Below are 25,498 nucleotides of genomic sequence, written 5' to 3' on the forward strand. Positions count from 1 at the left end.
CTAGGTCTACAAATCAAAATCTGTGAGTCAGGAGAACAGGATCACAGGGGTTTTATTCACTCTATCCTGGCAAATATTTGTCTCAATTGGTAACAACCATACTCACTGAAAATGCAACCTAAAAGTCTCAGTCAGAAATGTACTGTGCTCCCTCCAAGTATGGCATAAATTTAATTATTTCTATTCAGGAGGTGTCTGCAGGGAGTTGGGAGGCATTAAAGAATCAGTTGAAAGGAGACAAGAGGTGAACATTTAAAAGAACTAAAAGCTTATTGCTTTCTCGTGGCCAATTCTGAAACAGAAAGAGATCTGTGAGATTTTAATGGCTGTGAACTAGAGACTTCTTGAAAAGTTTTACTGAATGATAAGAGAAAAGGTCAAAGTTCTCACTTAAATTTCTGCCACCGTGAGAGTGGAACAATTAGTTTAAACAAAATAAATAAAGTGAGGATTTGCAATCTGACTGGTAAGTGATGCCATGTCACCCTGATGTCAGGAATGAAATATTGACTCATTAGCTCTGCATTTCATTGGGCATACTACTCCTCTCCCTTCCAAAATGCTTATCTTGTTAGGGCAGTCCAAGAGAATCCTTTCAGCAAGGAAAGAGGTTAAACAATATTCTTGTTCTTTACCTGTATGTGGTTCTTGTACAAAGATGCATACAGCTCCTGCCCACTTCTTCGGTACTGTTCCATACATGACACAAATCCCTAGAAGAAACATCAGAACACATGACACCAAGGTGCTGCAGGTGTAAACTCTATGAGGGGTAGAAGCAGGCATCAGTTGCTCCTTTTTCTACAAGAATGATTTGGGAATATGATCTGCGTCTGCATGTCCAACATCCCTCCAGACTCTACAGTGATGAAGTAATCATCTGAGAGCAAGTTGCACACTTACTCCAGGAAGAAAACCAGATTCATGATATTAACAAGGGTCATTAATGGAACTGCTCAGAAAGAGAAAGCAAACAGCAAACACAGTTTAAAGCTCCTGTTTTTGAAGCTGAATTAGTTACTACTAGAAGTGGCATAAAAGACAATCGTCATATTATAGAGACTCTGAGGAAGGGATCCATAACTATACACCTGCTTCTTGCTGTAATGGAGTAATTGCAATAATCACTAGAATTGATTTAGATTATATTTGTATATAAGGTACAGCATTTGAAGCAGGTGGAATGTGGCTAGTGTACCATGACTACCTCACATGTTGCCACTACCAAGGGTACTCGGTGTTCTAACTCCAAAAGAAATTTCTTGGAGTGAAGTGGAGATGCTGTGGCCATGCTCTGTGGCAGTAATATCAAGTAAATTTTTGGTACTCCAGGCCAACAACCTGCCACCCTTTGACAAAATGCTGTCCTTAAGGTGAACTTTGCTCATTATAATGCAACACACCTCCATCCATAAAGCTATCCACCTCCTAGGTGCAACCACCTCAATTCAGAGTTCAGAGACTGAACTCTGAATTTTCTCTACACTATACCTTTAAATGTGAAGTGAGAGAAGTTTGCACCAATCATAATAAAGATATTCTTGACTAGAGTCATTCAAGCTCCACCTGTCAGGTAACATATTACAAAAACAGCCAAAAGGGGAAAGAATGTCAGGGCAGATACCATCTCAGGGATACTCCTGACTTCTGGGACCAGTCAAGAGGCTCAGCCTCTCTTCTTCCCATTGGGGTGGTATTTGGGTAAGATTTGACCATTCGACTGAATCAAGTGTTTCCTTGGGAATTATATGAATATCTGTAGAATCTCTTGAATAGTATAAATCTCTACAAGATCACTCTCATGTGTGGTTTTGGCATGATAGTGTCCAAAATCATATATTTTGGCCAGGTTGGCCCCACCAGGAAATCTCCATAGAGCCACTTACTTTCTTTGTGGGCTTTTTGGCCATGCTGTATTTATTCATAACATAAGTATTTTGCGTGTGCTTTGAAGACAGTAAATTTATCACTGGAACTCCACAGAATTTGTACCCTGTTGCTTTAATAAATCACATTATTCATTAGCCTGGTGGTGAGAAACCTTATTGAGCGTGACTGAACTCTCATTTGTGGCTGTGCTATTTCCTATTAAACACAATTGCATGGTTAGCATGGTGTTAGTAGTGCATCTAGACCCTTGTTTTCGGGCTTACTAAAGATAAATTGACCATCACTTAGAACCTAAGCCCAGCATCCCCCAGCTCCTCTAATATCTGAGGGTTAGCTGGATTGCAGGGGAGTTTATTTTCTGCCAAATCTCTTTATTCTCTTTTAATGCAACAGATGTGTAAAAGGAAAGTTCATACACATTAATAGTTCATGTCCCCTTTTTGGAGACAGACATTCCTTTATTTATAAAAGTTTTTTTAAGATTTAGGAGCCTAAGTCCTCTGGAAGCAAGTGACTTGGAGTATGAATACACTATTTAATAGGACAGTGAAGCAGAGATGTTCAAGCTAGTGCTAGAACTGGAAACTTTTAGAGCTTTACTAGCACAAGAAGACACCCATAATAACTGCCTCTGCTTCAGTACGTAGTGCAGAATGTTCTAAATCCCAGTGCTACTCATGTGTTTCTGGAAATGCATGTTTTTCAAAGCAGTCTGACAGGACTTCCAGGCCCCAGTATTTCTTCCAGAATGCACTAGACTCACAGAACAGTGAACCCACATTGACAGTCACACATTTCATCTGCCATTTATTGAAATGAGCTTGTCAAGCTAAGGGTGTCTCTGTAAATACAAGATTTATGAACTCCTGTCAAGAGACTATGCCCCACTCTGTGAGCAGACTGTTATGTGATACTCAGCAAGATATGCAATTGCCCTAAGCCTCTACATCTCCAACCATAAAACAGAGACTATCATAATAATTCCAGTGTTATGCAGGCTAAGATCATGAACAACGGTCCAGTGTGCTGGAATCCTTCAATTCAGGGAGTAGTGAAATGAAAGGGGTTTCATTCACTTCTTACTTGCTCCACAATAACCAAGAGATTTGGGGTTGCAAAGTTTAAAAATCCAAGCCCTTTACAGAACACAAACCAGTTAATATCAAACTTCCTACCGGAGCCTCCCTTTGGAAAATATCAGCAGAAACATTATTAAACCAAATAGAATCCCTCAGGTGCCAAAACAACATCATATAAATAACAAAATACAAACTAGAATATACATCATCATACTAATTTTTCAACTTTACCTGTTAAACCTTAATCAAAGACAAGTTTCCAGCTTCAAGAATGCTAGTTTTGTCCCTTCCTGGCCTTTGTCCTAGACATCTATGAAATTCTGAGTCCCAAAGAGACTTGAAATGTTTGTTCTCATTACATTTTTTTTGTTATGTTTTGTTTGACAAAACATAACGATGGGCTACATATATACCTGAAACACTGCTGAGTAACCCAGTGGCTTGTTTTATCTTATTGCACAAAGACAACTGATGAACCAGCACAGGACTCTGCTTTAACAGGCTTGTCCAGCATTCATCAAACTGTTCCACAGGCCTGTATCTCAGATCTCTTTATGCAAACAAAAAGACAGATATTCCATCTCTTCATCTTTTTGCTCAGCATCACTTCATGTAACTGCTGATGAGTAGCTACTGGGAGGAGTTCACTATCATAGCCTTCTTACTGACAGTCACAGGTAAAAATTCTCCTGTTTAACAACATATTTCCTGGAAAAAGATTCTACCTTTCCTATTACAATTACATGATGCCATGTCTGATCTTCTTGGCATGCTTGCTTTCAAATTTTCCAAACAAAAACTCTCTGAAAGAGCAATTTTAAATTTTTTTTTTATTTCCTGAAGTCAATGGTTCAGTAAATTGAGACTTGTCTCAGGCTGATGCTCCTAATTACTACTGAAAGAATCCCAAAAATCAGAGAATCCAAACAAACCATAAATCCCTACTCCATTTACCAGCTGAATGCATAGGAAAGATGCAGGCTTACTTGAACATGATTTTGAAACCAAAATAAGATTACTTGCACTTCCCAGGAACTTAAGAATGATAAGTCAAAGTCATGAAATGAAAAAAGTAAAAAACCCTAAAGGAACTAGAGTCTGAATCACAGAGTATCAGAAGTATCTGCTCCTTTGATAGATTCCTAGTAATTAGTGGTGGGAGATAAGGCAGAAGATGTTCAGGGATTATACAGAAGATGCTGAAGCACTCCCAGTGCCAGGCAAACAAGGTTCCCCAAGAAAGGTGAAATTGCTGTGAGACACACCATGAGGCTAAACAGGCTGCAGAAGTCCCAGCCTCTCACTTCCTAAAGACATGGATCAGATGGGTAACTTTTAGATGCACAGATTCTGTATCATGCTGGCAGTGATTCCTCCCAGCAAACTGCCTGGCTGCTGCTTGCACTGGGCTATAATTAAGTTAACACACAAGGTCTATGTGATGTGCTTATTACTGCTGGCTGCCAGCCAGGTCTGTACCCCTGCTGAGAAGTCACATTTATTGGTGTTTCCCTGCAGGAAGCTCTTGTTTTACACTGATGAAAGTCATTAAAATTTTGTTTGTTTAAAGCATCATTAAACCTGTAATCACAGTTGTGGCCTCACAAAACTATTCCATAATTCATATAAAACTCCCATAGAAGTCTGACCTAGAAAGTGTTAGTTTCGCTCTGATGTTGAGCTGGGATCAGTACAGAAGAACCGAGATCCCAGCTCTAAGTGGACATAGGGCAAAAACCATTCAAAATTCCAATTCCTTCAAGTACTAACAACCATTTCATATACCCACAGGCTATTTAAGCCAAGTCAGTGCTCTACTGGCAGCTGTTTCAAAGTTGTTCATAGTCTATATTTTTTCCCGTGGTCACTGATCAGACCCCTAAGGTTAAAGCTTACACTGCAAAGATTCTCACTGACCCAGCTCCTTGCCTTTGAAACATATGAAGAGAAGCAGGGTCGCCATGTCTGGTGAAGACTAATTCCTTTGGTTTCTAAAAGAGCTATAGCTAGACATCTTCAACATGCCCATGATGATCAAATGAAATGAATAGTTAACAAAATTGGAGGTCCCAGTGACTGGAAGACCACCACCCCCAAACAAAGCAACAAACAAAAAAACAAAACCTGGAAAACATTTCCAATAGACACGAACAACATAGGCCAAGCTATTCTGTTTTTATTAAGTTTTCAATCACAACTATTACATTGTGATCATTAATGAATATCTCATGCAAAAAAGTTTCTAAAAAATAAAGAGTTTCCATTGAAAATTGTAGGTGATTATCTTTTAAAATGGCACATCCTTATGGAATAGATTATTCAATAATGCCAGTAAAATATTCATCTTGAACAAAGCCAATATGCCAGCTTTGGAAATTGTTAATATTGTGTAACATAAGATTTCATAGAGTCATAGAATAGGCTGGGTTGGAAGGGACCTCAGAGATCATCAAGTCCAACCCTTGAACAACTACCGCCACAGTCACTAGACCATGGCACTGAGTGCCATATCGAGTCGCTTTTTAAATGTCTCCAGGGACGACGAGTCCACCACCTCCCCAGGCAGCCCGTTCCAATATCTGATCACCCTTTCCATGAAAAAATTCTTTCTAATATCCAATCTGAACTTCCCCCGGCACAATTTAAGACCATGCCCTCTTGTCTTACTGAGAGTTGCCTGGGAAAAGAGACCAACCCCCTCCTGGCTCCATCCTCCTTTCAGGGAGTTGTAGAGAGCATTTGAGTTCATAAACAGAAAAGCTGGTGTAAGTGCAAGAAATATGACCTGTGTCCTACGGAAGAGCAGACTAAAAAGCCATATTGTCCATCTTGGCCTAAAAGTTTGAATAAAATTTTAAGTTTTTTAATACAGACTTCTCTATTTTGCAGCCTTAGACAACCGCATTCGAAGTAGAATCAGTGATTTTGCTGCCTCAGATTCACTAACCAGCATTTAGAGCTTGAAAAAGTGATGGAATTTACAAGCTATTTCAATAATAATAATAATAATAATAATAATAATAATAAAACCAGTTCTGGAATGTTTTAAGTCAGACCTTAATTTCTTATGTGTGTATATATATGTATGCATATATAATATAGACCTTTTATAAATATATATAGATCACTTGACACTCCTGCACCCTATTAATGTTCAGGCTTGTTGCAATAAACTCATATGCCACAGTTCTCTCCTAAAGAAACATTGTCATTGAAATGCTGCACTTTGAGGATTTCTGTGGAGAACTGAAGGCTATGTGCTGTATTTTAGAACAAATATGCAAAAAAAAAAAAAAATGTGCCAAAACTAAGACGAGTGACAGGAACATCTCACCACTAATGATTAGTTACAGGGGAGGGGAGGTTGGGGATGTGGCAAACCCAACGAAAAATCATTTGAAACAGCCTGATAATCCCAAAGGGAGGCTGAATGTGGTGACAGCATGCAGTAGAGGGAAGGGGACACAAATTGCTGAACCAATTGGAAAATCCTTTCTACTCTTATGTTCCCAGTGCCAGATTCTATTCTAAAATAACTGGCTTACCAGGTATTACATCTTATATCACAGGAAGAGTCCACACACCTTATTGCTCTAACCCAAACTTTCACAATTTTGCATGGAATCTTTTTTGATCTAATTACAGCTATTCAAGTAATCCCTAGGTTTTTTAGAAAGTATACCCTGGGCATAGAAAGCCAGAACAGCAGCTAAAAAGATTGTAGGGACACAACAAACTGTATGTGAATTGCATATGTGAAAGTGGCAAAAAGTTTGTGCATGGCAGAAACAGATGTGATGTACCTGAGGCAAGAAATCACTGTTTCAAGCCATGTTCAGGCATATAATTCACAACCTTTATATACAGGTTGAGGGGCAGATTTGCCTTTAATAGAAGCAGTTAAGACACAAATATGAAGATAATACACATGCAGCACATACACCATAAAAGTGAAAATTAGACATGGTTAAAACCTCTGTAGGTGACGACTGCAAAAGACTGAAACAGGAAATAGGCATCATTAGAATGAGAAAAATTACACGCTAGTGTGATGCACTCTTTTCACCATGAATCGAAAAAAAAAAAGCTTTTTTTTTTTTGTGAAATTGAATTAAGAAAATGCTATTTTATAAAAATCAAATTGTTCAATCTACTTAAGGATATATTGCCCAGCAGCTCAGTCTTAAAAGGCATCAACACATGGTGCAGCATTGCTACTTGCAGCAGCCTCATATCCCATCTCTGTTCTCTGGACTGCATTCTCTGATCAGTGAGGTGCTCTTGTCATTGATGATGTGACCTAGTCAGGAAGGAGCACTTTCTCACAAAACCAATTGATTTTTAGAATCACCATCAAAAGTGAAAATCTGAATGGAAATTTCCTAAACCATTATGACTTACATAGCTACAAACCCAGACTATCAACAGTTTTGAGCCTGAACTCTTCTGATGTGTGAAATCATCTTGTATTCCCTTTAATTCTCATGCCTCTCCTTTTTCCACACATCTAATGAGATGATATACACAATTAAAGGCCAATAGTTCCAGTACTTTCCTGCTAAATCAGCACAAATAAATCAAACCCTTCTTCATCACTCTCACAAGCAGAGGATTGGATTACAGCTAATATGCCAATTTTATTAAAGAGAAAAAATTATTGTTATATTAAATTACTAGAGCTGGGTGATGTCTCCAATTCATCAGCCCTCTTGTATTCAGATACCAGGACAAAGTTCATGACATCTCCAAGGTTACTACTGCTACTTAACCCAACAGAGCAAATCAAGTTACACTGGTACCCTTTGCAAATATTAAGCCACCCATCTTGTGACTACACTACTTTTCAAGTAGTCTATGTACTAGGAAGCAAGAAGGCTCATTTCATCAGAGAAAAATGTGTTTCCCTAGTCAGCAGGTAACAGGCATGAAGCTAAGGCAGATAATGTTTTCCTTAGCAGATTGAAGAGTAGTTTTTCCTAGTCCTTCGTCTATGCTCTCCACACTGAGGATTGTTGCAGGCTCTTTTGAATGACAAAATTGTTATTACCATGTAGATTTTATTGTTGCTTTGCCAAAATTCATTTAGTTTTTCAACAGATTGTAGTTCCAGCAGTTAAGTGTTGCATGGAAGCTTCATGGCTCAACCCACTAGGAGGCTAATGCACTGTGCCAACTGCTACTAAGGATCATGGATGGATTCCTGGCATCACCAGTTGGTTGGGGAATAGCAAACAATGAGAAAAACCTCTGTATTTCAGTGTATCATAAATGTACCCACACACAGGGTGGGTTTCAAGAGGATAAAACCAAAGGATGGTGTACATGTGATAAGACTTCCACATTGTATTTAACAACTAAGGCAGTACAGAAGCAGCTCTACTTTTATAGCAACTATACCTATATAGGTATGTATCTGTGCACACAAACAGGTGTCAACTCCTTTGACAGATGATGCTATAAAGAGATGAAATCCTGTCAGAACAGATAACTTGTCTCCTAATAGCAAAGAAATACAATGGGAGGTGAGACACGCTGGTTCTTTAATTCTCTCTAAGAATTACATCCATGGCTTTGGGATAATTCACCCAACTTCCTGAGGGGTCAGGTTCCATCCTCTTACATCCTCTTTTCACCTCTAGTGAAAGATGAAGGTCAGACTTTGGAATTATGAAAAATAGCAATGAGATGTCTTCTTGTCTTCACTTGTTCTCACTCATCATCTCCCTATTTCTAATTAACATGGTGATTTGCTATGAAGTCCTAAAGATGTATGTAAACTTAGACCTTTTTTACATAGTATTTCAATGCATTTATCTGAAACCCTCATGCACTGTCATTTACTAATTACATTTGAATTATGGCTTTTATTTAAGAAAAATGTGCACTTCTAATCCTTTAGCTCATGGAAGAACTATGTAAAAATTAGTGTGTGCTTAGATCTCAGAGTACAGAATACAAAAAAATCTCTTCCCTGACTCTTAATATTACCAATTTTCCTAAAATGGCACACATTTAAAGGTAAGAAGATTAATTCTGGAGGTTTTTAGAACGAGCCTGGGCTCTACAGGATGTTCTGCAGTAGAATACATGAATGGAACACAGGCACAACTAAGCTTTATTTCCAATTTGGCCAGCAAGGATGAGAACAGTAAGAACTGAATGGACATGGACTTCATCACAGGTATGCAACCTATGTCCTTTATATAGGAGAAATATTTAAGTTAATCTTGCAGATTTCTAACACTTCCCTTGATTTCCTGTTTTCTCTACTTGCACCGAGCATCATCCAGCTCACACTCTCAGCTATTTTCAGTCTCTGTCTGATAGAAATTCAAACTTAGTTTTCTAGGCACCCAGACTCCTATGTGTTTTTTGTACTGCATGAGATGTAAACTATAACCTGTTGATAAGAAAATCTGGTCATAATTCTTCTTCTTACAAATATTTCTAATAATAAATAGAATAATTGAAAAAATGTAGTATTTATCTTTAAAAATAGAAAAAATAAAGGCTTAAAAAATAATGAATACTGAAAAAATTATTTTCTTGTGGGAAGTTGTGGGTGACATTGATCATTCCATCCAAAGTTTTAAACAGAAAATACTTGTCTTTTTAGCTATTCAGCATAGACAAGAAAACCTGTTTCATTGGCTACCACTTGTTTCTGTGGTTCCTCTGCAACAAAATACACTCTGCTTTCACCCATACTAACACCATTCAACTCATTTGACATAATCTGTTTTATATGAAAATACAACTCTGCAACCAGCAGCTCTTGAATGATGAAATTTCAGAGCCAACACATTGAAATATTAAACCCTACTCACTGAAATCCTATATCTGAACTTAAATCTGAACCAGGCACAATCTCTAGATTGAAAGGCAAAACCATAAAAAATTATGCAGAAAACGAAAGAAAACATCTTTTCATATAATGTGTAATTAAGTGAAAGGGTTTTATTGCCACAGGGCACCACTTAGTTTAAAAATATATAAAAAGTCCCTCTGAATAGTTATCCACAATTTTTTTTTAAAGAAATATTATTTCCTGTATTTTAAGTTTTAAGATGAAACTTATTTAAATCAAGAAAGGAACAATTTTGATAGGACAAATTTTCTACTGTGCCTTTTGCTGTCACACACCATCTCCTCTAGCAATTAGTACTGGATTTTTAGGGGCCAGACTATGGGGTGAGCAACCTGTGGATCTAAGTCAGTTCTAATTTTTATTCATCATCATACAGCCTTTATGCTCCAACTTCTCTTTTGAATGGTTGTCTTCAATGAATGCAGAAATTATTCCCATATATTTCAGAAGGTTCAATGATTTGTGTTACATAGAATTAGATAGCTCTGCATTTTGTTTTCTTGCAGTTCTTATCTAACTTATTGACATGTTGAATTATTTCTTTATGATCTTGTAAACCGTCTAAAAATGATAAATGAGCATTGTGAGATATCTGCTTAAGAGGACATAAAATTTTCTTTGTTCAGAGTTAAAGAAACTTTTTCCAGCTTGCTGCAGAATACTGTAATTTAGCTTTGAGCCAGTTATTAAACAAGACAATAATATTGTAATGGAAATTGTTTAATATACATCATTAATAGCAAAGTGCCTGCTTTCACTGAAGTAAAAAAAATGTTTGCTGTGAGCAGTATTGAAATGAATATTTGATTCCAAACTTCCCTTGTGCATTTAATGACATGCTAATTTACATTTTAATTACTTCCTAAGAAATCAAAGCATTTGTTGACAGAAGAACATAATGTCAACTTCACGGTGCACTGTTGGTGGATAGTTAATGAACTTAATTAGATAATTAGTGATGTTAATTATCCTTCTATTATGAAGATAAAGATGTTACACAAATGATGTACTTTTCAAAGAAATATAATATTTGCTTTTTTTTTAACTCAGCTTGAAAAGCTGTCAAAAGATCAACTTCGTGACTCATAAGAAAAATGTTTAAGTAATAATTGTGATTATATTTCAAATATTTCTATGTTCTTCATTTTACCTACTGTGAACTGCTAGACTGAGCTTGTCCCTCCATCATCTCAAATTAGCAAACTCTTTCAACCCTACTGTCCTGTTCACTTCTTCTTATACCTTTCCACTTTAAACAACAACTCTTATGTTCTGCTATTGTTTGAAAACCCAGGCTGGTTAGAATCCACCTTTATTACTGAAAGATGCTACAACACTGCAGAAAAGTAGCAGCCAGTGTTTAAAGGCACTATTAGTCCACTATTTAGCTCTAGGTTCAGGTGCTCTTGAGTGATAATGGCCAAGTGTCTATAAATTCATGTTTGCCAGCCTGAGTTGAGTTTCTTCCTTACAGAATTCAGCTCCCACTGACACACAGCATTTTGAGCTAACACTGATTTTATTGCCTGAAGCTGAGTTTTCTGTGCCCTGACATGAGCCTAGGAATATATTATCAGCCACACAGTACTTCAACAAACAGCTTGAAAAGGCTCTTTTAAAACTGCCCTCTAGAATACAGCCTCTTGCACACAGGCATCTCACCCAAGAGCTTGTGAGTATGATCTGTACATATTCATTTAAAACTATTTCTCCATCTTCACACACACAAAATGAAAAACCTGTGAACATGGCTGCAAGAAGTGTGAAGCAAGACTGACAACCAGAAGCAAATGAAACCCCAGTGGTCTTTCCTGATGGAATCATGTGGGATGACAGCACTGCCCTAGGCAGGACTACTTCTGAATCTGTGATGCATCTATTACTTGTACTAGGTAAGTAAGTCCTGGAACTGTACAAAACATATTTAAAAAAAAACCCAAAACCTCCTGTTAAGAGTTGATGTAGAAATTCATATTTCCAGCATAAAAGGAATTTAAGCCTGTGACATACTGCAATATATTGCAGTACAGTCACAGGTTAATCACCAGAAACACTAGCTATATGTGAAACAATTAAAAAAAAATTGCTGGCTATGAAACAAGAAAAGCTTATTTTTCTTGGTGTAACAAATGGATAATTTTCAGTAACTATGCTTTTAGCTACTGGCCTAAGAGAAGCCTAGTGAATAAACACAAGAAAATTAAAAAATAAATTTCCTTTAAATCTAAAACTAAATAAAGTCCTAAAGAATTTGTAATAACATCTGGTTTGATACTTGCCTCTGTCTTTCTCAGGTTTCAAAAGACATACTAACTCTTAGATGATATTTGAGAGGATGTCTGTTTTCCTCCTGGGAATCTAACTATAGAGGCAGGGTTCCACTGTCAGTGTAACTTGCCCAGGAGACATTTGCTATTACTTCAACTAAGGGTATCTGTCCTTAGCAATCTATGGGGAATTCAACTGGTTCTTGGTCATATCACTATCTTCTTGCTTGATGATAAGATGAGGATTTACAACTCACTTTCCTAAATGAGTAAATGAACTTGCAGTTTCTTTTCAACTCATGTATTAATAAGAAGAATTTGCAAAAGGACTAAAGTAGATTATGTATCTGACAGTGACTTAAGTCTCAGCCAATATGACTGCTTTTTGGAGCTCCTAGGTTCAGAAAGTTATCACAGAATAATAGAATGGTTTGGGTCAGAACAGACCTTAAAGATCACCCGGTTCCTACCCCCCTGCCATGGACAGGGACACCTCCCACTAGATCAGGTTGCTTAAAGCCCCATCCAACCTGGCCTCTATCCACAGAGATAAAATATGCTGACACACGGCTATTCAGACTTTCAATAAAGCACAAAATAGCAATTTCCAGAGCAGATAATTTCCATTCTACTTCCAGAAATGTGACTGTTCTGCTTTCTGAATGATCACACCTTCCAGAAAAAGTCCAGAGCAAAGCATGAGATAGATTCAGAAACATATGGAAAACACAGCTGCATTTAATTGCTAATCCAGACATTTGTCACCATATAGCAGGGAACTGGATTCAGTGATGCTGGAGATCCTGAGTAAAAGTACAGCAGAAACATAGGGTGTGATATTTTGCTGGAGTCAATAGTTAGATTTTTGGTTTTTTTTTACAGATTAAGGACTGGATCATAGAAGCACTCTTGCTAACTAATAAATGACAACAGGGAAAAGGTTGATAGTTTTGAGAGGAGGGGGGTTTTTGTTTGTTTTTTGGGGTTTTTTTTTGTTTGTGTTTTTTTTTTTTTTTTGTTATTATTAGTTTTTAATCTGCAGCAAATGTTACTACTCCTTCAATCTCTTTATTTTTAGTCAATAGAGGAATCAAATCTAACGAATCTATTTCTTCTTTCTACTAGGCAAAGCTTTGAAATCCTGGCTGAACTTGGCACTTTCCTCAAATATATTAAGTTGTGCTTAGTCAATAACAACTGGCTTTGTCCCACTCTATGTGGTTCATACTGCTACTTTTCCTTTTATTTCAAGGTTTCAGCCAGGTGCCTATTTCTGTAGGACATTGGTCCATAATGAGGAGTAGCAAAGACAGAGACCTGAAGATTTTTACCAGGTAAATACAGGCACCTGGGACATGGCAGATGATACAAAATCACAATGCAGTACTTTCCAAAGTGAACACCAGAGTGAAGTCAAAATATGAGTTAGAAGCATAAATACCCATTTACTTTTAATCTAACTTGTGCTTCTAACTTCCTGTGATGCTGAAAATCCCACCTTATACCTTGCTTGTGAAGTATACAAAGAAAGGGCTGTTGAGGAGAAAAGTAATTAATTTCTTCCTCTTAGATTTCATATCTCTGAAAAGTGTATCAAACTTTTTCAAAGGCTGGAGGGAGAAAGAGAGAGAGTGGAGAAGAACATTTGAAACCTTTTGCTTCACATCTAATTTAGATGAACAATTTATCAGAGCTGTGGAGCTGTCAGTCCTTGACATGATAAGGAATAACACCTAATGAATAATGTTTCCTCCAAACCCAGCTCCTTTAATTACAAGCCGCTTCCTTGCAGAAGAGAAACAGAAGATGCAGAAACACCAATTTCATGCACTTGTGCCCGAATAATGTCTCCATACTGCCTTTTCCAGATGGCAACCTTTTCACTGGAGGAACTAATGATGTGGGCATATTTAGGGAAAAACCAATAACGGAGTCTTTAACCTTCAACAGCAAAAAGCATGTTGTACAAAATGTTCCTTGGGATACATTTACAAATATAAATTACATTGCCCACTGAGGTGTAATCAGCTGTAATAATCAAAATTAATTTTAAAAAATAATTAAACAGACCCCAGGGCAAATACTCAATGCTCTCGTAGTATGACATCAGAGTCTACATATGCACCTGGGAAGAGCCAGCTCCCTCTGATTTTAAGGAATGAGAAGGATGGTGTGACATGCTGAGGAAAAGCTTTCAGCTCAGTAAGGTACTATCTGACAACGTTGCTAGGGTACCATGGACTTCCTGATCAGCACACCTGGAAGTGAACCAGTCACCACTGAGGATAAAGCTGCAACCCCATACAGCTTGAGTAAGAAGGTTAAGACTCCCTAAACTGATGCTGTAACAGACAAGATCTCTCCTCAACAGGAGTAAAAAAGACCTTAATATGTTCAGCACAAGCTAGGTCCAAAGCTCTGAATATTCTCAATGCATTATTGCCCTACTTTATAGCTGGTTAATCTGGCCATAACACACATTTAAACAAGTAAGATCTAAGTGGTGCTTTTTATTTGTGTTCTTCACAAATTGCAACAAAACCATGGAAATGGTCCTCTCAGCAAGAGGGGTTTACACATGGAAAAGATAGTCCAGCTGCAATGCTGAACCCATCCCTGGTTTATATAAGCACTTGTTTCCTTATCTCGAGGCTAAACCAAACCTTGGACCATTAATGAGTAGACTTCAACTGAGTAGAAAATGAAAGGACAGTACTATGGTTATACCTGGTCCTCTCTACTAATTCAGTGTCTGAAGGACAAGGTTTACAGAAGTGATAAAAGTCAAAATCAGCACCAAAGCCAGCATCTCCTTACCTTGTTCTGACCCAAGCAGAGCTTTGTGATCACAGACACATGCACGTTGCTTAGGTTTTTCCTTTCCAGAGTAACAATTTGGCATAATGCAAAATGTAGGCATTGGTACATTGTATGTTAAGGCTGTCAACCAACGTTCTTCAGATTATATAATCATAGAATGTCAGATTGGAAGGGACCTCAAGGATCAACTAATAAGCATTTCTTAGGGACAGTTTTAGCAGTCTAGAAAATCAATCAGCTGCAATAGGTGTCTAGTTTACAATGAACTGTCAACAGACTTACTCAGAAACTTCCCAGTTCCAGACAAATTCTCCAGAGCCATACTAAAGGCAGACCTGTGACAGTGACAGAAAAGCCAAAGAGCAGCAGTTACCTCAGATTTGCAGGTAATTTCCTTTGTGTTTCGGCTGGGCATCCACTTTACAGCTGAGGAGAGCCTCCAGGAACTGTGCTTGCTCGGTAGCAGGCCTGTCCCTGCTTTATTCTGGAGAAGCTTCTTTTCAGATGCTGTGGGCCAGAACAAACAGAAAAAGCTTGTAAGACTTCAAGTCGAGCTGTTGGAAAGACAAAGGGTTTGTATCCCCATTACACAAGCTATAACAACATAGTAGAGCCTTATTGAGTTAATGTTACTTTTCAAGTCTTTATTTAAAAGGCTCACATAAGTCTGCCATAGATAAGTTGCATTATGCAGACATGAACTTTGAATCCCTGCAGCACTGCACGCATTGGGATGCCCTTCTTCATCCAGTTATCCTCCCTTTTAAATTCTCCTATGAGATACACTTGTCTAAGATTTCTCTTTCTTGTAGTACAGCACAATGTTACCAGGTGATTACACAAGGTCTGGGCATACACAAAAAGCAATCAGTATTCTGGATGAAAGAAACTGAGATTATATTTTATCTTGCAGATTATGTGCAGAGGAAGGATATAACCAAGGAATTAGCAGGTTTCCATTTACTGCAATGTCTTTGCTTGCTACAATAAGTGCTCCATAAAAGAACAGAGACCTATCAAGTGTTGCCAAGCTTTTGCCATAATTTCTTCCCATAAAGGAGTGATCTCCGTTATCTTCACATCCCTTTCTTTGTCATTTCCTTTAACAGAAAGATCCATCTTGTAAGTGTCCTCCAGAGCCTGCCTCCTCTGAGCAATTAGCTGCTTCCAGATGATTTCTACTCTTCTCAGAATCTCTTGATGGACTAGGAAACAAAAGAAACTACAAATGAAGAACCACTGTGTGTGTGTGTGTGTCAGAAATCAAGCAGCAAGTAAAGGAAAAATATCTCTTTTGGAACAGTATTAGTCCAGAGTAACTGCTGGAGTCACTGGAATTGTTCTATTTTGTCTACTACCTCCCCAGGTTCTAAGTCAAAATAATTAGTCTAATACAGAAAACAGCAGGACATTTCTTTTACTGTATTTCAACTCTAATAAAGAAACAAAGAGGAGTGACACATGATTCTAAGTGGTTTCTATCTCAAAAAACCATGTCATCAGAATTTTTATTATCTTATTATCATACATAGAATGCTAAAGCACATAAATGACATATCTTTATGTTGCCAAACCTAATTAGAAACAGTGAAGTGAAGGTAACCAAGTCATGAAACCATCTGACATAGCAACAGGATGTACAAGGAACTGCTGTATTTCCCTGCAAATCATGCTTATTTCATAGAATTATATCCAAGCCAATACATATTAAAAAAAAAAAAAGAACCATACTGCTGCAGGGTTCATCTAACAGCCCTCACACTGAATACAGCCCATTTTTTTTCCCCAGTGTTTCTCTTAAAATAGCTAAGTGTTTCCTCTGTATACAACAGACAGACACAAGCTCTGTAGAAGTCTTGAAAAAAGAAGTAAAGCTACAAACAGTAGGTATCTGGGCACTGATACTGGGCACAACATGGGAAAGAGATCTCCAAGCTGATATCCATTGCTCCTGACAATGTGGAGTGTGAATGTTGAAAAAAACCTATGATGCAAACACAAGTCCTGTTTAGCACAACTTTTCTTTTTCTATGCTGTGCCTGCATTGACCACATACAAGGAGGGAATGAGGTAGCACTTGCCTAAGTTACTCTGAAAACTATTTAGGCCAAGCATTTTCCTGGTGTATACAGAAAAGGCAACATGTGCCATAAATTACCATTATCTGGACTAGGCAGGCTGCCCTTTTCCTCTTCACCAGGTGCAAGGAAAATTTGGTGATATAAAGACAGCTTGGGTTTTGCATCCATCCTGATACCTTCTGGAGAGCTGTGACAAAAAATAAAAACAAAACCATAAGCAAAACACAAAGAAACAACAGAAACAAAAAAAAAAACCCAAACAAAACCACAAAAAAAAAATAAAAAAAAAAAAATACCACAAACAGGAGGGCACATGAGAAAACAGAACAAACTGAGAATAGTGAAAAAGCTCAAGCTATTTCTACACAACCACTCGTGCTTGGTTTTTTTGGTAGACACAAGGTACCTTTTTGGTATCTTTGATATCTTTTTGATACCAAAAGATTTACAGGGAATAGGAACTAAACCATTGACAGTCTGGTTTTTAGAGTCATAGAACGTTCAAGATCCTATGAATCTGTTGCAAATGCCTTATTTCTGCTTTTCTCACTGCACTTGTATCTATAATTCATTACAATTAACTGGAATACAGGAATGTACTGATGCAGCCAGATAGCATCCAGCTTTCTTGGACCTTCCCTGAGTATCCTGATTTGCTCAGAATTTTTTCACTCAAGGTACCTCCCATTATGTAGGAAACAGTGCCCTGTCCTACCCTACAGCTGAACTGCTTTGGACCGGTGACTGTTAGTTCACTTTATAAAGCACTCAGCACAAAAAAAAGGTGCAAATTTCAACACCATTATTCTATCATCATGTAAAAATAACTATAATGGATAATATCATCATGGCCAAAAAGAGCAGTACTTCTTTGTGGGTTGATTGGAGTATGTGTCAGATAATTTACCAGTTAGTAAGACACCAGGAATTTCAGCACAGCAGTAATACTTACAAATAAGGCAACTGGCTTAATTAAGGGATCTAAACAACCTGGACTTGATCACAGGAGTGCCATCAATAAGACATAAATTATATATAGCAACCAGTAGCAAACCACATTCTTTCAATTGTAACAAGGCACTGACACATGGGAGAGTCATATGTCTTGGGTAGGCAAAGGTGACATTTTTATTTCTGATTTTCTTTTAAATACCACAATTCTGATTTCCTGGATCTGCTATGTTTGGCTTTGGATAACTCAAAATTCCTTCTGGAATTTTAAAAAAATCTTTTTGCTCTTGTTTCATACAAGCAATCCTTACCCTATCTCAACAGTTTTGGCCTGAAAATTATTATCTGACTGGAATAAGAACAATCAAGAAAAGACCTCAAGGAGTGCAATTTGTTTATCATGTGAAACGGTATTAATGGCTTCAGTTCAGACCATCTAAGAATCTAAGAAGGTTTCCACTGAAACAGCAAACACTATAGTGAATAAATATTTATAGTAACAAAATCTCCCCAGTTTACCTCTCCAGTAAGTGTCCCTCCAGGACATTACTTGTAAGAATAGGAAACAGAGTGGGCAGGGATATCCCAGTTCTACCCAAGTCAATGGCAAAACTCAGCTTCAGTATGACCAGGATTTTGCAGCTCAGACCCAAGTAATAGTAACAACAGAAAGATTCATAAGATCCATGAAGTTTTAAGTATGTTTTAAATGTACCCACAGAAGAATAGCTGCTACATCAGAAAAGCCATCTCCCTAAACTAGCCCATGCAAATATCTCTGTTAATGGCCACCTGCATGCTGGTGGAGTGATTCTAGGCCACATCCCAAGAAGATTTGCACATTCTCATTTTAGTGATGGTCTTGTGAGCCAGCTCTACTGAAATCAGTTCAGGCTTGCTAACTGCAATTACTGCTCCAAAGTTGATCTGTTGGATGAGCAAACCAGATACAACACAGATGTAGCAATTAAATCTATGTGCAAATGTAAGGGTTCTGCTTAGATAAACATGCAATTTTGTCTGTGTCTCTGAATTGAAACACACTGTTCAAAATGACAAATGAAAACAAAACAAAACATAGAATTAGGTGTAATGTTATGACCATCCACTGTGCATTGCTTATTACACCACAAATACATGGACTAGCCTGCCTCTGAGCAAGGGAAGTGGTAGGAAATTTTCTGCTCACTAGTATTTCACTAAAAAACAGCCTACTGATTGTAGAACAGTTTATTCCTTCCACTTTTTTTTCTGTAAGACAATCCATTGCCTCTAGAATACTGAGCACATTAATAACCTTCCTCGTCTCCAAATGAAGTTACAAAAAACTTCATCAAAACATTTACATTTCTACTTTCTGGTTTTTTTCTTTCAGTTTATATGGTAAACCATCTTTACCCAAGTGTGTTTACGCAGACACATCAATGGCTTCCAAACCAGAGCAGAAGGTTCGCCCTGTTTAAAGCAGAGTGGTGTTTAAAACCCCAGAGCACTGAGCCCACTGGGTCAAATTGGATACAGTACATATATTGCATCCAAAGTCCTTAGTCTTGTTGAATCCACCTCAGCCTCAGCTTCTCACAGTTCCCCAAAATGCATACGGCCTATGTTTTTTGAAATCTCCCCCTCTACATAACCCTCATAGGTAATAAAACAGATGTGAAAACAAATGTGAAATAAAGATGAACATTTGTACCTGTTAAAATTCAGTTGGCAAAGGCAGTACATTAAGCAGACAATGAAATTATTATTTGAGTTGTAAGTTGCAAAAATAATGTCCCAGTACTCCTGCAGAACATTGAGAGCGTTCAGGACATTAAGCTTTTCCAACAGTGATTGTTGTGGTCTGGAAAGGCAGTACAGGATGGCTCTGTTTAGACAGCTGTACAGGGCACCAAGTAAAACTTCTTTTTGAGAAACAGTGCTTTCCAAGATCTGTGAAAACACAAACAGCAGAATACTTGACCTGTTCAAAGAACTTTCTCCCCAGGGATCCCACTCCTCTCACTTTGTTTAAGCTGTTGGAAAATTATTCCAGAAAAATTCTCCTGAACTACCTGTTAGATACAAATTCATTTTTCCTATATATCTGTTCAAGTGCCCAGAATTGTGGAAGATATTAACTTGTTCCCGCTCAGCAACATGTACAGAGCCAACAAGCCACAGAACAGAAGAACTAAAAATCCCTTCTTTATGCTGCCCTATCCAGCTCTGATTGTCATTTGAGGCCATTACGTACTCATGCAATAAAACAGTAATAATCACAACAACCAAATGGATTACAACCATCTTCTTGAGAAGTGCTCTATCATGACCTCAGCATGAAATGAAGCATATTTCAACATTTTGTCAAAAATAGGAAAAAAAAAAAAATAATCATGTGACTCACCCCCATAACCTGTTTGGCAGTAAAGAGCAGAATTTCCTTAGGGTCAGCAGCAAACATTCCACTATTCAGCTTCTCTACTAGCTTCTGAGCAAAATAAACAATATTCATCATGGATACTGGTGCAGTTATTTCCAAAGTGCCATGAGGATCAGTGCTTCCTAGTGGGGATACAAGAGGATTGATTATAGCAAAACAAGTCGAGATACAACAAAAAAAAAAAAATGTGGGATGCGAGGTTACCAGAGCTGAGAATGAACAGCCTCATGTCATAATGTCTCAGAGCTGGGGCATCCCTAAGAAATCTCTAGATCTAGCAGAAAAACCTTAATCAGACTGAAAATGACAGCCTCATCCAAAGGACAGAACCAGTCTCACTAAAACACTCAGGAAGGACTGGTCCAGCTAATGACTCAGAAAGGAGAGCAGCAACAACTGAGCTATCAGGGTCGTTTCCAGAAGCATTCAAGGATAAACCTAGATTTCTTTTTAAGTAGTCACTTTTTAGTTTTCAGAATCTATTCTTAAAAAGGAGAAAAAAAGTGAAGAGGCTCTCTAGGAAAATGGTAAAACTGTGATAATTTACCCAAACTGGCCTACAGCAGGCGTGAATGGACAGCCCAGCTTAACACCATGGGCTGTCCTTCTAGTTACTCCTTTGAAACCTTTCTAGGAATTACACCTAAGTGGCATCAGCTGACTAACGATCTGATTCTTGCCCCTCACCTCTTGGTCTTGTTTTCCCCTTGCCTTGGCTGGTAGCCTGGAAGACATCCATAGAAGACAGCAAAAGTTTTGTCTGAAAATGTCTCCTCTGCTCACTGGTGGCCTCCTCTGGAGAAGCCTATACGGTGACCATAGATACATGTCAGTGCAGGAAGAAAACAGACAGGAAATCAAACTCAAATTCACTTTCAGCCTTTATCCAAAGACCTCTGACTTCATTGGATCTTTGACAAATTATGTCTGCCAAAGATTCAAATTCAGTTAGTTTTGTGCAAAGAAGTGAGCAGAAACTCCAAGACACACTCAGTACTACCTGAGATAATTCAAAATACCCAAAATTTCCCTATGTTAGGAACAGAAGGTGAAAAGCAACAAACCTAGCAAGGACAACTACTCCACCTCACTTGCACACTTTAGCCCTTGATGTGGACATGTGAAACTAATACAGGCAGAGAAGTTATACTTGACAACTAAACCACAGTAACATGTAAATGCAGAGATATAGTCCTCCTTGAAAAGGTAATGTCACCTGTTTCCAGAGTTCAGCAAGAGTGTGTGTAAGGACTGTTACTGTGCAGTAGATGAGGTGGCAGAGCCTCATACACTTAGCTGGGAAAACAAGAAATCTTACACAGGTCCCCACTCTCAGGTTCACACAAGAGCAGAGCCCAGTTTCACAGGTGGTTCCCAAGAGACCTTGCCCTCATGGAATTTCAGCTCCATTTAGCAGGCTTGGAATTCAGATAGTCAGAAGAGCTATTTTGTGTTTTAAACTGTACTAAGCCTTGAGATGTTATTGTGTTAATTCTTTGGGGAATTTCTGCTCTGCAAGATGATTTAACTAGTGACAATTGCAGTCAAGCTTCTGTTCATTACTACTTGTTTTACTAACTCACATCTGGGACCACCTGGAGTATTGGCAACCTGGAGCTGAAGCTTAAATCTTCCAATTTCACTTTCATCAGACTGTTCTGACTCTTTCCACTGCTTTAATTGGTTGTAATCAGTAATTCAGTCTCAGATGTTACAAATTGTAGTAATCTGTCCTAAAAGTGGAGACAGTTGCTTTCAGTTTAAATAAGAACTGAAAATAAATTATTGTCTCAAAAATAATTATTCAGTAACGCTCCATGTGAAACCTTCCATTCTCAACAAATTTAAGATCCGCTCCAATGACAAGCAGGTATTAGTAAGGAAAAGGGAAAATTTTATGCCTTACTTCAATGTTGCCTGAAAAAAAAACCTTTTTGTTGGTATCTAGGGTCAACAATTAGTTTACATGAATGCAAAGCAGTCAGAAAAGACTGTTCTTCCTTGCTGAAAAGGTAGGAAATCCATGCCACTAAGTGGGCTGTCCTCATCTGCCAGGAAGTAGCGAATGCTCTCTCAGAACTGTGAACCCAGTCTTCTCCTAGATCGTTGAAAATGCTGACTGAATTCATCTCTTTCTCACTGTTGGCACCTTTTTCTCTAGGCCACTAGCAGGAAAGCTCCTGTCTTTCCACCCCCAGTTCAAGGTAGAGCAGCAGAGCCTGAAGACTGCAAGAGACCTCAAGAAGCAGCTCAAGTGGATGCCCTTGTTTGGTTGCTGGGATGGTGAGGAGACTGTCCTTCAGGAGGACTTGCACAAAATCCCACACTTGCTTCTTGGCAGGGTGTGGCAGAAGTGGGAGAGAGGAGGGATCAACACAGTCTTTCCCTTCAGAAATGGCTGTCCCATTAGGAGACAAAAGGCCTTCAGAGCCTCCCTGTGAGAGCAGAGAACAATACATTTTAATTCATTGTTTAAATTTATTTTTCCTTCTAGCAATCCATCTCTGATCTGAAGGACTTTTTCTGGCTCAGATGCACATACCTTCGGTGGTTCATAATGGAAAGCAGCCATAGCCAAGGTTTTCAGGAAGTCAGCACCGTGCCATATGGGGTCCTGAGTGTAACTGTGATAGATCAAGCACAGAAACTGGATAATGTTCCCTGGATAGGTAATCTCCCAGGAGGCTTCTGTATCTGCAATGTGCTGAACACAGACAAATGTGCATATGGTTAAGGCAATATTCCTCTCACTCATATAAGCTCATCTGCTCCTCTGCAGGTATTCCTAAGCAATGAAGCAAACATGATGTGGCCACAGAGAAGTTAGGTAAGGAACAAGCAGCCAAATCCCATCTAGCAGACCTAATCAGAAAAGTGGCAGACCCTCAGCATCAAGAATGAACAAAATGTCAAATCATATGGGTAAATCTATCTCTGTGTTCAGAAGTTCTCCAACATGAGCCAATGTAATGTCATGGAGACAGCAGTACACTGAAAATTAAAAAATGCCTCTTGAATCAGCAAAATTACATCCAAGCTGGTACGAGGGGGTGGTGTCACCATTTCTCTGTTTATGCTCTCTAAAATGTATCAAAATTATTTCCATCAACATATATCCCCCCCACACACACCTGACATCACCTTCCTCTCTTTAGAGTTTTTAAAATGTATCAAAGCTAATCTCATCAACAAACCCCCCTCCTCTGACAGGACCAAGAAGATAAAATGCCAATCAGAATGGCTCCTGATAGAGTTGTCTGACAGGTAATGCAAATTGGTATCAAATACAGGAACTACAGAATTCCAGGAAAACCTGAATACCAAAGAGAAGGCCTGAAGTTACCAATTTGCAGCCTCTGGCAATAATTGACGAGAAGAAAAGATTCTTTACTATAAAAGTTCAGAGGAAAAAGTAGAAAACTCAGCAGTGAAAAGCAGGAAAAAGCAGCGAGTAGCAGCAAAGGAAGCAGCAAGAGGAAGCAGAGCCAGAGAACAGCAGCATCAGCACCACCAGTGACTTGAGAGAGACAGCAGCGATCCTCCAGAGGGTGAAAAGAATGATAATCTGTTCCCTTTCTTCCTTTTCTTTTCTTAAAAGTTTCTCCCAGGGGAGTTCAATTTAAAGACCTATTTTCCTCGCATTTTCTCCTACTATTAACTCCTTCCTAAGACTCCTCTCAGCACAGTGTTCCCTGAAATAAACCATTGAAATTGGTTTAATCCATGAAGATGGTTACTTTGGCAAGTCGTCGGACATATATGTGCAGTGGTTAATATTTCCTCACAAACTAAATATAAAATAATACTAGTTATGGACTGTGACAGCCCATCACACCATCTGCTACTGAATGTAACCAGGCCAAGAGCAGTGCTAATGCTTTGAAGTCTCTCCTCTTTGTTATGCTCATATTGCCCTGCAAGGCAGAGGAAGGCTAAGTGGTACAGGTAAAGACTGCCACTGACATCTGAAGCTCTCAGGTTTTTCTGCTATTGACACTTACTCTCCTTGCAACAAAACACTTACCCTGTCCACAGTGACTCTAACCATTTCCAGCAATAAAGAAGCTGCCTCTGCACACAGCCCAGTTTTGAGGACGTTCTCTGTAACATGGTGCTGAAAAATCCACTGCAACATAGACTCAAGATCTTTCTACAACAAGAGGAGATGTATTTCAAGACACAGGAATTATTTATGATACACCAATAAGTATGTCTGCCTTCTCCACATCAGAAAAGTCCCCAAATATCTTCATTTTCAGCAGCTCCTCCCTCTCCTACTAAATGTGCTTCACCGGGATAGAACTAATGGATTGTCTTTTTCTGAAAGATAACTTTGTCACTTTTAGAGGGAAAATATCTTATGGATTCTCAGGATACTGGGGTAAAGTACTCAGATCCGCTAGTTCTGAGATTTTAATGAATCCTGACAATGTAAAAAGAGCTAACTTGAATTACCTTTTAAAGTGTGTTGGTTAACTGAAATTTAACACTTGCATAAATGAGTTTGTTCCAAACACAAATTCCCTTAAATCACAGTTAACTTACTTAAGCTTTTAAGTATGACTGACTAATTTTAACTGTCACAAAACCCAAGTAACCTTAACTTGCATTACAATACTCTCACAGAAAAAAAACACAAAATACAAAGTAGTAAAACAATATGAGCTTCATGCTTGTCTGTTATTTTTTTCATACCTTGGCTTCTTCAGGTGGTTCTAATTGTGGAGATGCCAGAAATAACCCTGCCACGAGCAAGTAGATCTCAGGAATGTGGACATGATCAGTCAGACATCTTTGCAACACAGAAAACCCAAAAATCAAGAAGGAGCCATTGTCAGGCACTGGAGGATGAGTTTTTAAATTATCTTTAAAGGAAAAGAAAAAGTAAATGTTTAAAAATGAATGCAATGTTAGAGAAGGATTGCCAACCCAATTTCATCCTCATTTGTCTGTGTCCCAGGCCACTCAGTACTCTGCTAGGCTGCAGTATCAACAGTTCCAGAAACTTCTTCAGACTAACAAATAAATCTTTTCCCCACTATCACTTTTCTTACAGGAGATTCTTCCATAATTCTTTTTCTTCTTTTATCTTCCCATTCTCAGAACCATAAGTCTAG

General features: G+C 38.3%; 1 protein-coding gene across 4 annotated transcripts in view; it reads right to left on the reverse strand.

Annotated features, from left to right (window-relative positions):
• The window catches only part of WDFY4 (WDFY family member 4), a 133,828-nt gene that overhangs the window by 59,053 nt on the left and 49,277 nt on the right, over positions 1–25,498 (reverse strand). For 2 of the 4 annotated variants that reach the window (XM_071748783.1, XM_071748782.1), the window contains exons 31-41: positions 25,077–25,246; positions 24,406–24,531; positions 22,924–23,085; positions 22,619–22,816; positions 21,069–21,186; positions 20,346–20,503; positions 19,653–19,891; positions 17,083–17,192; positions 15,938–16,129; positions 15,298–15,431; positions 636–713 (exon numbers count right to left, since the gene is read on the reverse strand). In XM_071748783.1, coding sequence (XP_071604884.1) covers positions 636–713; positions 15,298–15,431; positions 15,938–16,129; positions 17,083–17,192; positions 19,653–19,891; positions 20,346–20,503; positions 21,069–21,186; positions 22,619–22,816; positions 22,924–23,085; positions 24,406–24,531; positions 25,077–25,246 — 1,685 coding nt within the window. Of the gene's footprint in view, positions 1–635; positions 714–15,297; positions 15,432–15,937; positions 16,130–17,082; positions 17,193–19,652; positions 19,892–20,345; positions 20,504–21,068; positions 21,187–22,530; positions 22,817–22,923; positions 23,086–24,405; positions 24,532–25,076; positions 25,247–25,498 lie in introns of those variants that run through there. The other 2 variants (XR_011726795.1, XM_071748784.1) reach the window with 2 other exon arrangements.

Source organism: Heliangelus exortis, chromosome 7, assembly GCF_036169615.1.
Source record: "Heliangelus exortis chromosome 7, bHelExo1.hap1, whole genome shotgun sequence".
Classification (NCBI taxonomy): Eukaryota; Metazoa; Chordata; class Aves; order Apodiformes; family Trochilidae; genus Heliangelus; species Heliangelus exortis.